This window comes from Gymnodraco acuticeps, unplaced genomic scaffold (genome assembly GCF_902827175.1).
Source record: "Gymnodraco acuticeps unplaced genomic scaffold, fGymAcu1.1, whole genome shotgun sequence".
In the NCBI taxonomy this organism is placed as follows: Eukaryota; Metazoa; Chordata; class Actinopteri; order Perciformes; family Bathydraconidae; genus Gymnodraco; species Gymnodraco acuticeps.
This window is the reverse complement of record NW_022990014.1, coordinates 641,047-656,596: the sequence shown is the minus strand read 5'-3', so window position 1 is coordinate 656,596 and position 15,550 is coordinate 641,047. Positions and strand designations below refer to the sequence as shown.

Below are 15,550 nucleotides of genomic sequence, written 5' to 3'. Positions count from 1 at the left end.
TACCTTTTTCTCCCAGCTTATATGTTGTGTTGATGAGTTGGCAATGTTTAATTCATACCTCATGAAGTGGGCACGTGCGCCCACACAAACAGACGTGTGTTAGCGGGCACACCCACACAAACACACACTCTCATGCAGATACAAGCACCCTGCACACACTTTATTATCATCGGTACAGTAACTGGGGAAACATTTAGAGGGGAAGAAAGAGGAGCTTTGAATAATGAATGCGAAGAGCCCTGTTACACGGCAGACATGCCTTTGAAGTGACATAACTTACTGCCACTGCTTTCATAGCATCACCAGTGTGCAGACACAAAGACAGAGATAAGGGAAGGCACGGAGGGGGTGCGGACAAAAACACATTCTAACCAATTCTGCTGAAAACCTGTAACCTGCCAACTTGTGGCACAGGGGAAAGGCTAAAAGGAATTGTGCCTATTCTGATGGTAGAATCAGAAAATCTTATGTCATCTCCATCTTAGAACGAGGCAGTATTTCATAGATGGCAATAATTGTTTTGTGAATGGCTGGTTCTTTTCTTTGATACAGTTTATCAAATTGTCTTGGCATTGAGCAAATCAAAGACATTCCTCTGAGCTCCTTTTATAAATGATGTGCTGACATCTAGAAATATAAGCAATTTCATGCCTCTCAAAGCACAAGAGTGAGGCATGACAACTCCGCCTGTGTGTCTAGCTTACGTAATTAATTAGATTTGTATTCACTGAGTGAACTGCGGCTATGGAACATTGTTTATCACGCTGGAATCATCTCTTATCACTTCGAAACGCTTCATGTCAGCCCCCGATTATAATTGAACAAACTCTATTACAATTATTATTTTAAAATGATTTTGGATATAAACTGACTTTATCGTATAAGCCTGGAGCTTAACATTGCATGTTATGCACGTTTAATGAAAACGCACATTATGATATGAATTTCTACTTCGTTTCTCATCTTTTTCTTCTTCTGCAGCCACAGGACCAAATCCTCAGGCTGGCCGCCCCCTTCAGGGACCTGGAGTCATTCCCAGGGACCCCCCAATGGATGGGACATGGGCACCAATAGAGAGGGGCGTGACTGCTACATCAAGTAAGTGCCCTGTGTTTAAAGAAACAGTGTGGGGGCGTTCTTTGTCCCAGATGTTTCTTACGCTTTGCCAACCTGTGATTATTCTCCGGGCCACGTCACTGCCTCCACACTGTCTCCATCTGTGCGTTCAGACTCCTGATTCTCTGTTCCCTCTGCGCACACTCTGCCCCTGCCCACTCTTACTCTCTCTCACACACCCACAACACTCCTCATGCAGTCTCCCAAATGCAGAAGAGGGCTTTTGAGAGTGTGTGTGTGTGTGTGTGTGTGTGTGCACTGTCGCTGAGGAGGACACTCACCTATGCAGGGACTTGTTTTGATCTGAGAGTCTTGAGTGTTCCCCCGAGGATGCTGGGTTACAGTGGCATTGCCGTAATCGATCCTTCCTAATTGGCACTTCTGGATATCTATACAGGCAGGTAAAATGAAACTGCACAGTTTTTGTCATGCTTGTGTGCACATTTTAAAATGTAACTCATTAGTTTTTGCTTGTTTCATTACTAAGGCAAGGACATATCCTCAAATTTGCTAAAAGCATTCATATATACTAGATTCTGACTGTTTTAGCTAAATATTTGCTCCTTTTCTTTTATCACGAGACTGTTACTTCTGCTCATTTAACAATTATTATAATATTAATGCATCCACATGCACATCATTTTTTTGTCCTAGATTAATCTCTGTAATGTGAATAAAATCTGTGTATTTGCATGCTGTAGTGAATTGGGTGAGCACTTGTCACACTCGGGTTAAAGCATGAGCAGCGTGATGTCAGAGGAGTTATATAAGAAGTAAGGAGCAGGGAAAGTGCTGGCTGCAGAGAGGCAGATCATGGAGGCTGTTCTAGCTCCAGCTTTCTAAATTTGAGGCAGACTCATGAATTATCAAATGTCCCTTTCTGTGACTGTCTGTAGTCATCTGGGTTTGTCAAGGCTCCAGGGTGTTTGTAATAAATTGTTGTTTTTCTCAGTGGAACACATGTCTGATCTGCGTGACAAGAGCACATGAATAAAGCAGTATCTGTTTCATATTTACACTGTGACATAGGGTATGTAAAGTAGCTGTAATGGAATTTAGAGACAGCTGTGACAATAGTCGGGAGGATTGCTAAAAAGAGTAAATAAATATAATTGGGAACATGACAGAGTTTACAGAGAATTGTTCTTTGTTTAGACTCAGCTTGAGATGGCAGGATGGCAATTTCTTTTCACAGTTACACAAAGACGCCAAAGTAAAATGAACAGTGTTTCCGTCAGTACTGAAATTGACTTGAATAAGCTACATTTTATTGACAAGTTCCTCTTGGGAGGTCACATTAGCCAGTCCCTCTAAAGGAGGAGTGACACAGCAAAAAAAATATGCCAATACAAACTGGCTATGATTGCATAATTTAAGAGAAAGAAAAAAAAGGTTGTGTTCCCGGCAGGACAAATATAACCGCCTCAGCAACAACAAGTCATGAGTCGTGTCTAAACAGCCTTTCAGAACAAGAGTTTGGATATTGCTTTTGGTAATGAGCTAACTCCACTTTGTCCACGACATGCTTTAAGAAAACAAGAGTAAAAACAGTCTTTATACGCCGTCAGCCAGCATTTCTTGCCCTTTAAGTTCATCTTGTTAACTGTATAGCTCACGGGGTAGAGTGTTGTGGAGCTACGCTAGCAGCTAATGAGTATGATTAGGAACCATTAGATGCATGGCTGTCTGCACAATGGGAATGCAGCCATGTTTAGCAGGTGGCAGTGCAGGGGAGGAGACGGCACTCTTCCTGAATGCACTGGTCCATATGGTTTTGATTTGTTCGCAATCTCTTGATTTTGTAATTTCAGACATAAAAACGGCTTATTAAATCCAGGTAATTTGTCTAATGAGCACCTTCAGAAATGTAAAGGGGTTGAGTTCACTGTGAGGCAATTATTGTTATGACTTGTCATGTAATGACTGGCAAAAGGCTGAAGATAAATGTGTTATTTTAATAGGCATTATAATCAACTGTGGGCTATACTTTTTAAAGAAATGAATTGGAAACAGAGAGAAGATGAACACTTTCTGTCTCTTCTGTATGTATAGTGGCTTGGGTGTTCTCCTGAAATGCTTATGTAATATTTAATGTTAATCAGATATTTACCTGACACACTTGGAAAACACAGTTCAAATCGATGTTGCATTCAAATGATGCAATGAAAAGCTATTTGTAAAAGTATTTACTACACCAAATAATAATCCATTTGTAATTCTGGCCTTGCACTTGAACGCCACACTGCTGTGTGTTGTCATGTTAATGCTATCAGCAGGGTGTGTAAATGCTGATGGGGGTGTGTCATGAATTTGTGCCCACTCAACACCAATATTATCTTGAAAGCCTTGGGATCCCTTTGACTGACATGGTTTGAGAGAAATATCAAATAGAGATATGGGAAAATTAATCAGGGCCTGAAATAATGAAGTATTTGTAATCATTTATCTTTATTGTTATTGAGTCTTAACATCTAAATGGTAATTTCCTTATGCTATTCTGTTCACAAATACAACACATCCCCTGCTGCTTTCATGCCAGTTATAACATATTTCAGGACCTATTGTTAAACGCATTGAAAAAAATAAATTAATTAAAAAGCTGCAAACTTTTTGGAGCTTATTTGACACATTATCTTTATTTTAGGATAACAGAATGAGGGTTTTTCTCCTTCGACGACCTCAGGGCCAACCCACTCAGCTCATTATTTTCAATTAGCTCCACCTTTTTAGTCTCGGTGTTTAGGCTTTGCACCGCCGCTGCCTCTCTCTGCCTGACCGTCCTGCTGCACAACACCACCGTGAAACCACAGGCTTCGGTGTTAATTTCAACAATTAGTCCGTTCATTTTCAAATGGATGTGCATAATAGTTTTTTAAACGGCTTTGGAGTTTAACTTTTCGTTTCTCCATTATGCCTCGCTTTTTACATACTTAATCGTGTCTACTCTGTATTGTCAATACATCTGGGGGTGTTGCTCTGCAATATATTTTCAACCCTCATTTTGATTGAGGCACAATGGGTAATGTACATGTATTTAAATCAGTCAAACTGGTGTATAGATGATGGGATTCAAACATTTGAAAGAATATAACTACAAGGTTAATGTGTTTTGCCTTTAGGTAAAAGCTCTTTAAATGCTTTTACAGTGCAAAGGAGTAACAACTTCATTATTATGAACAATGTCAATTTACTACATTTCTTTGTTGGATTAATTTAATACTTTAACATTTTTTTTTTTTTTAATTCTTAACTACTTTATTTCTTTTAAAGAAAATGTGGTTCTTAAAAAAGGTTTGCCAAAAATAGTTTTATAAACAGTATAGAGTCCAATATATCTACGAAAAAAGACAGCCTTAACCACCCAACAACATGTGTGTGCATGAAAGAGAAGAGATGCTCTTTTATCTTTTAATTACACCTTAATGCGGATGTGTTAGAAACCAACCAATGGATAACTTCAGGCTATGTCATTTTAATTGAATCAAACAGGATTATATCTTAATTGCAAATACATGTAACGTGGCCTCTGCATAATACTGATGCAGTTCATATTGAAAAATTCAAATTAAATTATTATATTGAATTATCTTGCATGTATTATCGTTTAAATCGAATGAGCATTACTTTTGAGGCATTTGTTTAATTAACATAAAAACAAGGTCCATGTGCCGGCGGGTCGGATATTACACAATACCTGCTGGATTCTTTTATAACACATGGACACATTTACTGCATAGCTTTATCGTGAATATTTATTTTTATTTTTAAGTAATAAACAACCCTAAGTGTAGTTCTCTTTTTTCTTCATTCTGCTTTTTCCTTGGGTAGATCAAGGGACGAAAATATAGTCCTTGTGACAAGAAAGCAGAAGGACTTATGCAATATGTCTTACATTTAAGAAACCTTCAAGGAGGCTGTGCAATAAAAGCTCCTGAAATTAAGAAAAATTGCAGCACTCAAACTATTGTTGTCTTCAGCTGGAGGAGATGGCAAATCACGTTGTTTAATATCCTATAAATGATTGCAGCTCAGTTTATCAGATCTTGTTCAGCTTCAATAGAAAGAGGAGACCATTTGTTTATTTAAGATAATTATTTTACAGTTCAACATACATTTAAAGTATTTTCTCCACTGTAGCTATGTGCTGTTTGACCTGTTAACCCCACTCCAAATAATAAATGCTGCATTTTCATAGAATTGGCTATTAAAGGCGGGGTAAGTTTGATAAACCGGCTCGAGATACACTTTTTGTTATATTCCATGGAATGCTCTTAACATCCCGATAGCAATGAATATCTTAAGTGCTTTGACAAAAAATCCATAAAAAATGTCATCTGTGGAAGACTAGTACTGTAAAAAGCACGACCAATCATTTTAGCCGGCCCGGCTAAAGTAACTGGATGGCCTACCTGCCTGTCAGCCTTCCATCTGTGCACAAACTTATCTCGTGCCCTCATTGGTCATGTGCGCGTTCGTGTGTGTTGGAGGAGGGGCTCTAAGGAAGTGGCTTTTTTCCGGCTGTGTATTTTCAAATTCTAGCGCACTTGAGCTGGTTTCTCCAAAATTACCTACCCCACCTTTAAAGTCAATGTTAACAAACTGTTTGTACTATTTATCTTATTTCGTGTTCATATTATCTTTCTTGTGGATAAGGGTAACTTAAGGGTTGAGTTTTTTTTAACATTAAAAGTCTATTTAATTTGAAGTCTTAGCTCTCTAAGTCTTAAAGGTTAAAGAGCATCACATCAGGTTCACTTCAAGTTCAGGACTGATATTACGACAAGCAAATAGAAGTTGAAAACCTTCTGTCGGCATTCCTTCCTCTTCCTGTCTTTTTGTGTTATCTTTAGCTGCATTATACTTCAAATAACAGATCACACATTCACCATGTTAACATGTAGCTCTGGGAGATAATTGTTGAATCATCCTCTAAAATGTCAGTTGATAGTCACTTAGCTTTGAACATCTTGCTGAACATGTTTTTTGGTGGAATCAGGATTGCGGTTGACAGATCTTTCTGTGGCTTTGTGCTTCGGAAGATTAATTGTTAGTATTTAGTGGTGAGCAGTACATGTGTCAGGAATAACTGTGAATTACACACTGTCTGCCCACGGCTTTAATTAACCAAGATTGTTGGCACCATACGGAGCTGCTGCTGCTTCTTCTTCTGCAGCCAAGAGAAAGTGAAAAAACACTGTAAGAACTCTGAGAATATGTGAAAGCTACAACCAGTCTCTGCTTTAAAGCTCGAGAAGAGAATAACCGGATAGCAAGGGGAAAATAAAAATGCATAGACCAGGGTACGTGAAGGAAATGGTTAAATACATTCAGGACAGTCTTGTTTGCGAGTTCTTATCGGCAGGATTCTCCTCCACCATCATATCAGTCATAATGAGGTTTCAACATCATGACACTCCACATCATACCTGCATCTTAATCAATGTGACAAAGTGAAAGGCCTAACAAATAACAGCGTGCTACAGAGAACTCTGACTGCTCCTTGGTAAAGCACAGAGTGGATCTCTGCAATGTGAGAACACAAACATTGGAGCTGATTACCATCGCCCACATGTTCTATTCCTGCAGCATCGGACCACTTTCTTATTCCCCGAAAAAATATATTTTCTGTCTTTAAAAATGTGGGGATGGAGAGACAAGGTAAAAAATATTTTTCTGTACAAATAAGAAACCCACTCTCAACCCGTCTGATGTTATAAACTACAGGCCTGTCTCTCTCCTCCCGTTCCTGTCTAAAACATTTGCACGTGCTGTCTTTAAACAACTCTCCTGTTATCTCCATCAGAACAACCTTCTGGATCCGCACCAGTCTGGTTTCAAGGCAGGTCACTCAACAGAAACTGCCCTCCTTGCTATCTCTGAGGAACTGCACACTGCCAAAGCAGCATCCCTCTCCTCTGTCATCATCCTGTTGGACCTGTCTGCTGCATTCGACACGGTGAATCATCAGATCCTCCTTCACACTCTCCAAAAACTTGGAGTTTCAGGCACTGCACTTTCCCTCCTCACCTCATACCTCAAAGACCGTACCGACAGGGTAACTTGGAGAGGGTCCGAGTCCGACCCTTGTCAATTAACTACAGGGGTCCCTCAGGGCTCTGTTCTTGGTCCCTTCCTCTTCTCCTTGTACACAAACTCGCTCGGATCAGTCATTAGCCTGCATGGTTTTTCATACCACTGCTACGCTGATGATACCCAATTAATTCTGTCCTTTCCCCGCTCAGAGACCCAGGTCGTCGCACGCATCTCTGCTTGTCTAGCTGACATCTCTCAGTGGATGTCTGCTCACCACCTCAAGCTCAACCTTGACAAGACTGAACTGCTTTTCCTGTCAAGATTGCCCCACTCTTGACCTAACAATCAACATCGGCACCTTTGTTGTTTCCCCGACTCAGACTGCAACGAATCTGGGTGTGATCCTAGATAACAAACTGTCCTTCACTGCAAACATCGCTGCTACAACCCGCTGCTGCAGATACACTCTTTACAACATCAGGAGGATATGTCCCCAGCTGTCCCAGAAAGCCACGCAGGTTCTGGTCCAGGCTCTTGTCATCTCACGCCTAGACTACTGCAACTCTCTCCTGGCTGGTCTACCTGCATGTGCCATCCGACCTCTGCAGCTCATCCAGAATGCAGCGGCTCGTCTGGTCTTCAACCTTCCAACATTTTCCCACACCACTCCGCTCCTCCGCTCACTTCACTGGCTTCCAGTAATGGCTAGAATCCACTTCAAAACAATGGTACTTGCGTACAATGCTGCGAATGGATCTGGCCCTTCCTACATCCAGGACATGGTTAAACCGTACACCCCAGCGCGTGCACTTCGCTCTGCATCAGCCAAACGGCTCGCTGCACCCGCACTGCGAGGGGGACCCAAGTTTCCATCAGCAAAAACACGTGGGTTTGCTATCCTGGCTCCAAAATGGTGGAATGAGCTCCCCATTGAAATCAGGACAGCAGATCTGCACATCTTCCGGCGCAGACTGAAAACTCATCTCTTTCGACTCGGCTTCGAGCGATAGAATTACTAACAAAGAACTGCTAACAAAGCACTTATATACTAATAAAAGACTGGCTTATCTATAGCCAGTTGAGTAGCACTTGAAATGTTTGGCTCTATGAAACCTGATGTACTTATATGATTCTGTTTTCTTCAAGGTTGTGTCTTCCTGGTCGAATGTACTTATTGTAAGTCGCTTTGGATAAAAGCGCCAGCTACATGCAATGTAATGTAATAATAAGCAGTTAGATTACGTTGTTAACATCTTTCTCTGTTCTGACTTTTGATTGTTTCTCTGTAGGGAATTCTCTTAAGTGTTCAGCAATCATATCTTTAAATTAGACCTTTAACTACATTAGTTTTAAGTGATTCATTTTCCCATTATTCTCTGGGATGGTTAAACCTGATGTTGCCTTCACACTAAGGATCACACTAACTTCCACAGTCTGGCATTTACTTGATTAATTAAAAACCATGCATCGGTAATGAAACTGCTGAAGTCAGACCGGTGTGTCCTTAGTTTGTCCAAACAACAGTCCCAAATCACTTAGAAACAATATGTTATAAAGCTATGCAAATCCTTGCAGCAAAAAAGCTTTTACCAGAGAATGGAGTTTTAAATTACGTTTTCTGTCAATCGATTAATTAACTAATTACTATAGCCAACCTTTGTGCCGATACAAGGCCCCAAATACTTAAAACTCAAATCCAGTTGTTCCTTGTGTATCCCAAACATGTTAACTTATTATTATCAAGATCCAAAATCAAATCGCTTTACTTTTGTGTAATGGCCAAATACATTTAAATACAGAAAACATGAAGATCATCCATTTTCATTCCTGCATTGAGGACGTCTTCAGTGTTACAGCAGCAACAAGGATAGTGTCAAGAAGATTGTTTAAATATTAGCAATGGCATTTTTGAATTCTTATATTATACACATTTATGAAAGAGTACAATTTCTGTTTTCTTTCATATACTAACATTGGCTTCACAACACTGCATACAAAAGCAGTGCTTTACAAAGTGTACAACCCGTAGTGATGACTAATAATGAAGCTTTATTTATAAAGCACTTTTCATACAACAGAGTGCAGCTCAAAGTGCTTTACAAAATGACACATCACAAGTTAAAAACAAACAGCAAGAAATTCCCCTCAGATTATGTGTTACAGGTACATGCAGCAAAATATAACATTTTATCAGGTTAATAGACACAAGGATATAAATAATGGTTTCTCTCTGACAGATAAGACACAAGACAACTGAGTCGATGCACCAATATAAAACCCCATAAAATAGGAAATATCCTTTGCCTTCTGTCCGCAGCCACCTCTCCCAGAGCTGCTCCCTGGATGAGGTCCGTCTGGACGGGGACCGGTTTGTGCCGCCAGCGCCCCGGAAGGTGGAGATGAGACGGGACCCAGTGCTGGGCTTTGGATTTGTGGCAGGCAGTGAGAAACCTGTGGTGGTCCGCTCAGTCACACCAGGTAAAGAGCCCCGACAGTCTAGTACAGCAATGACTCACCCTATCCATGGATAATATCAACACAATCCCCAAAGCAGATGAAATCCTGAAACCACAAAGTAGAGAGGAAAACCCACTCAGTCTGTAGTTCACGCGGATGATTCATTGATTTGAACAGCACTCGATGAATAAGCATTCATTAGAGCCCTAAGCCACGAGACAGGAAACAAAGAAAATGGCATGACTGTGCACTTTGTACCACTTAACCGTTGTGTGGTGTGTGTTGGCAGGGGGTCCATCAGAAGGCAGGCTGGTCCCAGGAGACGAGATCATCATGATCAACGATGAGCCGGTCAGCTCAGCGCCCAGGGAGAGGGTTATTGACCTTGTCAGGTATGACCACACACTGAGGTGAGATGTCATTTCACCTGTTGATGATTATACAGTATACTACCAATACAAATGAGTCACTCTACTTGGAAGTTTTTAGGTTTCATTGTATTACAACAAAAAATCTAAGTATATACAGTAATGACTCAATGAAAAGGTAATATATATACAAAGTGTACATGATTAATAATTTGTAAAATACATGTTTGCATTAGTATTTAGATACAATATTTGGGGTTAAAAAGTCACATTAAATCCCTTAAGAAAAAACATTGAAACTTAAAAACTTCCAGGGCACTGTTGTTCACTTTTTTAAACTTTAGAAACAACCAAACTACTTTTAACAGTTTACCTTTTATGGACATATTGCCACAGATTTTCAAAAGTAGCCCAACTTTCTATAAGACCTTTTGTAATGTAATGAAACCAAAGGACAGATATGGCACATCATGAACCACCTGCTCTTCTCACCATGATTTGGCCTTTTGCTGGTGTCAATGCTTGTTCATGCGTCTCATTAAATTAATATCACTGACACAGCTGAGAGGCTGGCTGTGAGCATTGGTCCTCGTACGACCTGTGCAGCGGTCTGTAAACAGAACATTAGTCCAGGGAGAAGTGCCCAAGTGGCCACTCCTTCACTGCTCCTGTGGCCTTGAATGGACTCTGCAGTAAAACTGTGAATGCAGGACATGCTGCAGGACCATCACTGGGACACAGTGTTCCTTGTGATACCATCCGCCATGATGTCCAAAAAATAACAGTAACAAAAAATGAAATATTTCCAGATTTCCTTACATTTGTTTTATTTGAACCTTTATCAAAATGTATTCTCTTGTTTCTGTGTCTTGCAGGAGCTGCAAGGAGTCCATATTGTTGAGCGTTATTCAGCCGTACCCAGTAAGTTTCTCCATCCTCTCTGAATGAAATGGAGTAGATTCCAATAAGCTGTTTTAGCCAGTGGTGTAGTGGGGATTTTTTTACTGGGGGGATGCTATTTTTAATTAGGTAATCCCAAACAATGCCACAGCAGTGCACTCACAAAACGGGCAGACAGGTCCACAGAAACTACCGGGGTAAAACAAAATTCCCAAAGTTCTCCTGGAATTAACTTATTAAATAAACGAAACGAAAAATATAGCCTACTTATGCAAACAACATTGAATCTGGACTTGACATAATCCTGATTAGGCCTAGCCTACATTGCAAATAAGCAGACAGCGCTGCTTTTCACACACACACACACACACACACACACACACACACACACACACACACACACACACACACACACACACACACACACACACACACACACACACACACACACACACACACACACACACACACACACACACACACACACACACACACACCACACACACACCTTGCGTTTCGAAGACTGATACATCCGAAATGGATGAACAAACTTTGCAGCCCAGTTTCCCAGCTTTGCAGGCTATCCACGGGTATGCCTCTTGTTTCCTCCGGCACATCTCCTCCGTCCACACCTCTGGGAAAGGTGAGCTTGAGCTAGCCAGGGGAACGTTGCAAGCGCAGCTAACGTTAACGTTAGTGCTATCATTATCCACGTCTTTAGGCGGCTCTTCTGATGATGTAGTACTAGTAGCAGCTTCACTTGTAGCTTCGGTACTGCTAGCCTCTTTCTTCTTGTGAATTATATTCTTTTTCGAAAAGAAGTCAAGTAAAAAAAATGTGCCTGCCATTATAGAGCTTTTTCGTTAGCGTTCTGAGGGAAAGAGCTGCCGGAAAATCGGCACACCCTCAGCTCGCCGCGGGGTCACGAGCGTGATGACGAATCATAATTCTTTAAGGAAATAGTTTTTATTTTGTATTATAATTAGTGTGAAATATATTATGTTTTTGTCATTATTACAACAAATACACACTTGCAACTGATAAGACTGGCAATGATTTTATATTTATTAGACTATTAAAAAAAAGATCATGCATAAGTGGGGGTACGGCGTACCCCTGCGTCCAACGCCCACTACACCACTGGTTTTTAGCGCTTAAAGATCCCCTAATATACTGTTTTTCATCAATATATTATAGGTCTCAGATATATACATGTCTCTGAAGTGTTCGGCTCCAAATACCAAACAGATCGTGCATTGTAGCATCCCATAAACCCCTCTGTTTCAGCCCTGTTTCAAAAGTGCTGATTCTCTGTCTGTTACTTAGATGAAAATAAGGAGCCCCTCCCCACGCCCCTCTGAGAGATATTTGGTTGAAAAGAACTCAATGGTGCTCTAGGAGGAGATTCAGGTGATAAGGTGGGGGGTGTTGCCTTGATTGGTGATTGGCTAATGGTTACACAAGCCAAAAAAATCGTTATGACATCATAAAGTGGCCAAAATCTGATCAGCTCATGACAGGTTTTTATATAAACAAAATGTGAGCGAATCTTTTTTCCTGAAACTCCCAGAATCTCTTTACACAGAGGGGACACATGTTTATGTATAAAAGACATGAACATGTGGATTTTGCATAATAGGTGACCTTTAAAGCAGATTATTTATTTGAATCAATAAACGCAATCCATTAATCATGCCATATGTCTGTTCTGGCACTACTAAGGCTGCGTGTAACAGTCCCACTTACTCAAAGTAGTCCAATTGCAGCAGCGTTTCCAAGTCTTCTCATGTTGTAGAGTCAGGTCCTTGAAAGACCTCGACTGAACCTGCCACTTTAACATTTACCCCAGTCATGAGGCACCAGATGGTTGTGAACACAGTGCCAGAAGCGTATAGTTGACCTTTATTTATTCTGCACATAATAAGTCCGTGGAAATGTACATTATGCTTGAATAACCTCAACAAATAGACCAAATCATGTGTGAGTGCTCACAGAAAATATATGGTGTTTCTAGAGTGGTGCCATCTTTTAATTCCCTGTACACTGTAACATAATAATGGTGTTTTATGATGTAAAACCTTTCCCCTTAACTTGAAAATGTAATATCTACATACATACATGCATTCTGAATGTGTGTGTTTCAGAGGCTTATCATGATGAGTGTAGAGTCATCGCAAAACAGCCACTTAACAACCTGAAAAGGATTTGATTTTGCAAAGAAAACATGGATGTAGTATTCCAGAATACTCAGAGGAGCAATCAGCTCTTATAATACACCCTGTAATTGCATCCGTTTACCAGCCATTTCTTTGCAGCCAGCAGACAGCGAGGGGACCCTCCCTCTTGTGTCCGACACACAGTCTCCCGTATTGCATCAGCATCAGAGTGGAGACATGGGATGTTGTCATGTTTCCAGAAGCAAACATGTCCTTGAATTTTGTGGAGCTGAAAAAAGGAAATGACTAATCCCTTAAAAGGAACTAATTGTCCTTTCAATCTGTTTTTGCTTCTTCCCCTTCAAAAGTCACCCAAATCGGCATTCATCAGCGCAGCCAAAAAGGCCAAGTTAAAGACTAATCCTGTTAAAGTCCGCTTCGCTGAGGAGGTCATCATCAATGGCCAGGTCCCCGTAAGTCACACTGGACATGATTCACTCTGTACACATCGAGGATCTGAACAGGAGGCGACAGTGGGCAGAGTTTCACTGTGAAAGCAGGCAGAGAGGAGAGGGAAAATATCAAAATCACTAATGGTAAAATACAGACCCGCATGAGAAAGGCACCTGCTCCTCATCGCTGGAACGAAATAGAGAGCATGTGGTAATGATTGGCAGAAATAGGAAGGCACTCTCACAGAGATGCAGACATTTCTTAGAGAGTAACGACAAAGTAAGAAGACCTACCTAAACAACAAATACCTATTAGTGAGCAAAAAGAACAGCATCATTCATAAAACCAGAAAGAATTTAGGAACTACAATGCATTAGTGTGTAACAAGTACTACTCTCACTACAAAACGAGTGTAAATTGGAAAACATACATGTTTTCTTCTGGATGAGAAAATCGATATCACTCACATACAGTAGGCTTATATGTATCTGTTGAATATGAAGTTACAGTCAGGAGAGTAAACCTGCAATAATCTGCCTAGCAACACCTTTTATAGCTCACTAATATGTTATATATTAGATGTTTAATCCATACAAATATGTGTTAAAAGGACACCTTGTGGTATAACAGGTTTTAACCCTGACTATTTTTGGATGGGCTCCTGTAATAATAACTATTCAAGTATGGGAGTGTATCAACTCTGTCATTATAGCAAGAAAGCACATTAGTCTATATATTTTTTTCATTTTCCCTTCAACCTTCAAATTACTTACTTATTAAGTTCTTGAATGTGCAATCATTTTCAATAACACAATTCTCCTCATGCACTTTCACTAAAGTATATCATCTTCTTTCATTTTGAGATTTGTTGAACAAATGATTATTTTTCCATCTTTAGGAAACGGTGAAGGACAACTCCCTTCTCTTCATGCCAAATGTTCTGAAGGTGTACCTGGAGAACGGGCAGACTAAATCGTTTAAATTTGACAGCAGCACATCCATCAAGGTAGGTGCAGGAAAGAACCTGGCTTTAATGTGAAATGCAGTTGCATAATCTTAATTGATGTTCCGTCTAAATGTTGAATGTTATTCTGAGTTGCTCTGCACAATATAAAGTGCAATCTACTCTTCACTGTGGCCTTCAGAACTTTATCTGAATGGAAATTATAGTTGAAACAAAGATAACTTTTGAACCCAATTAAATGTGCGGCAGCCTGGAGATCTTGGTCAGCAATTAGCATTTCCATCATGTTTCCTTTTGTCAGTTAACAGGCTCAAAGTATGTTCAGTTGTTTTTGTGTGAGCTCAGCCATAAACTCAATTATGGTGTTGGCGATGGGCTGAGCATGCTGCTGCATCTGCACACTTCGTATATTGTATTAACGATGACTTTGTGTGTGTGAAAGGACGTCATCTTGACCCTGCAAGAGAAGCTTTCCATTAGGAGCATCGAGCACTTCTCTCTAATGCTGGAGCAGAGAGCCGAGGGCTCTGCCAGCAAACTAATGCTCCTGCATGAGCAGGAGATGCTAACTCAGGTGAGACAACTCTCTGTGGTGCTGCTAAACAGGAGAGACACAGTTAAATAATAGACAACCACCCTTGACTTTAGTATGCAGTCATGTGTTTGCGTATTCAGGCTGTAGAAAAACCGGAGCAAACCTGCAGTCTATCTCAGTCTGACTGCTTATATTTGAAAGATGTTAAAAGCAAAGGTTTGACATTTTGGGAAATATGCTAAATCACTCGTCTGTCAGAGAAGCTGAATAAAATATTTCCTCATGAACACCACTACTTCTTATTTTGACATTTGAATGGATCCAATAAAAGACACAAATAAACATTGATGTGATTTTTTTAACCTTTTGGACAAAGTTAGTCTTGCTGTTTCCATCTGTTTCTATGTTATAAGCTAAGCGTAGCTAAGCTAACCATTTCCTGACTCCAGCCATGAGAGAGCTACCTGTCTTTCCATCTAACGTTTGGCAAGAAAGCAAACAAGCTTATTTCCAAAACCATTCCTTGAATCCCTGTCAAAATGGTATATTAATCCTGACGGACTACATG

At 40.3% G+C, this 15,550-nt stretch overlaps 1 protein-coding gene across 5 annotated transcripts in view; it reads left to right on the top strand.

Moving 5' to 3' along the window:
• The window catches only part of frmpd4 (FERM and PDZ domain containing 4), a 28,869-nt gene that overhangs the window by 6,628 nt on the left and 6,691 nt on the right, over window positions 1–15,550 (top strand). The window contains exons 2-8 of one of the 5 annotated variants that reach the window (XM_034213373.1): window positions 982–1,098; window positions 9,467–9,627; window positions 9,896–9,998; window positions 10,850–10,895; window positions 13,399–13,503; window positions 14,382–14,489; window positions 14,890–15,021. In XM_034213373.1, the coding sequence (XP_034069264.1) occupies window positions 982–1,098; window positions 9,467–9,627; window positions 9,896–9,998; window positions 10,850–10,895; window positions 13,399–13,503; window positions 14,382–14,489; window positions 14,890–15,021 (772 nt within the window). Of the gene's footprint in view, window positions 1–981; window positions 1,099–1,184; window positions 1,518–9,466; window positions 9,628–9,895; window positions 10,017–10,849; window positions 10,896–13,398; window positions 13,504–14,381; window positions 14,490–14,889; window positions 15,022–15,550 lie in introns of those variants that run through there. The other 4 variants (XM_034213372.1, XM_034213376.1, XM_034213375.1 and 1 more) reach the window with 4 other exon arrangements.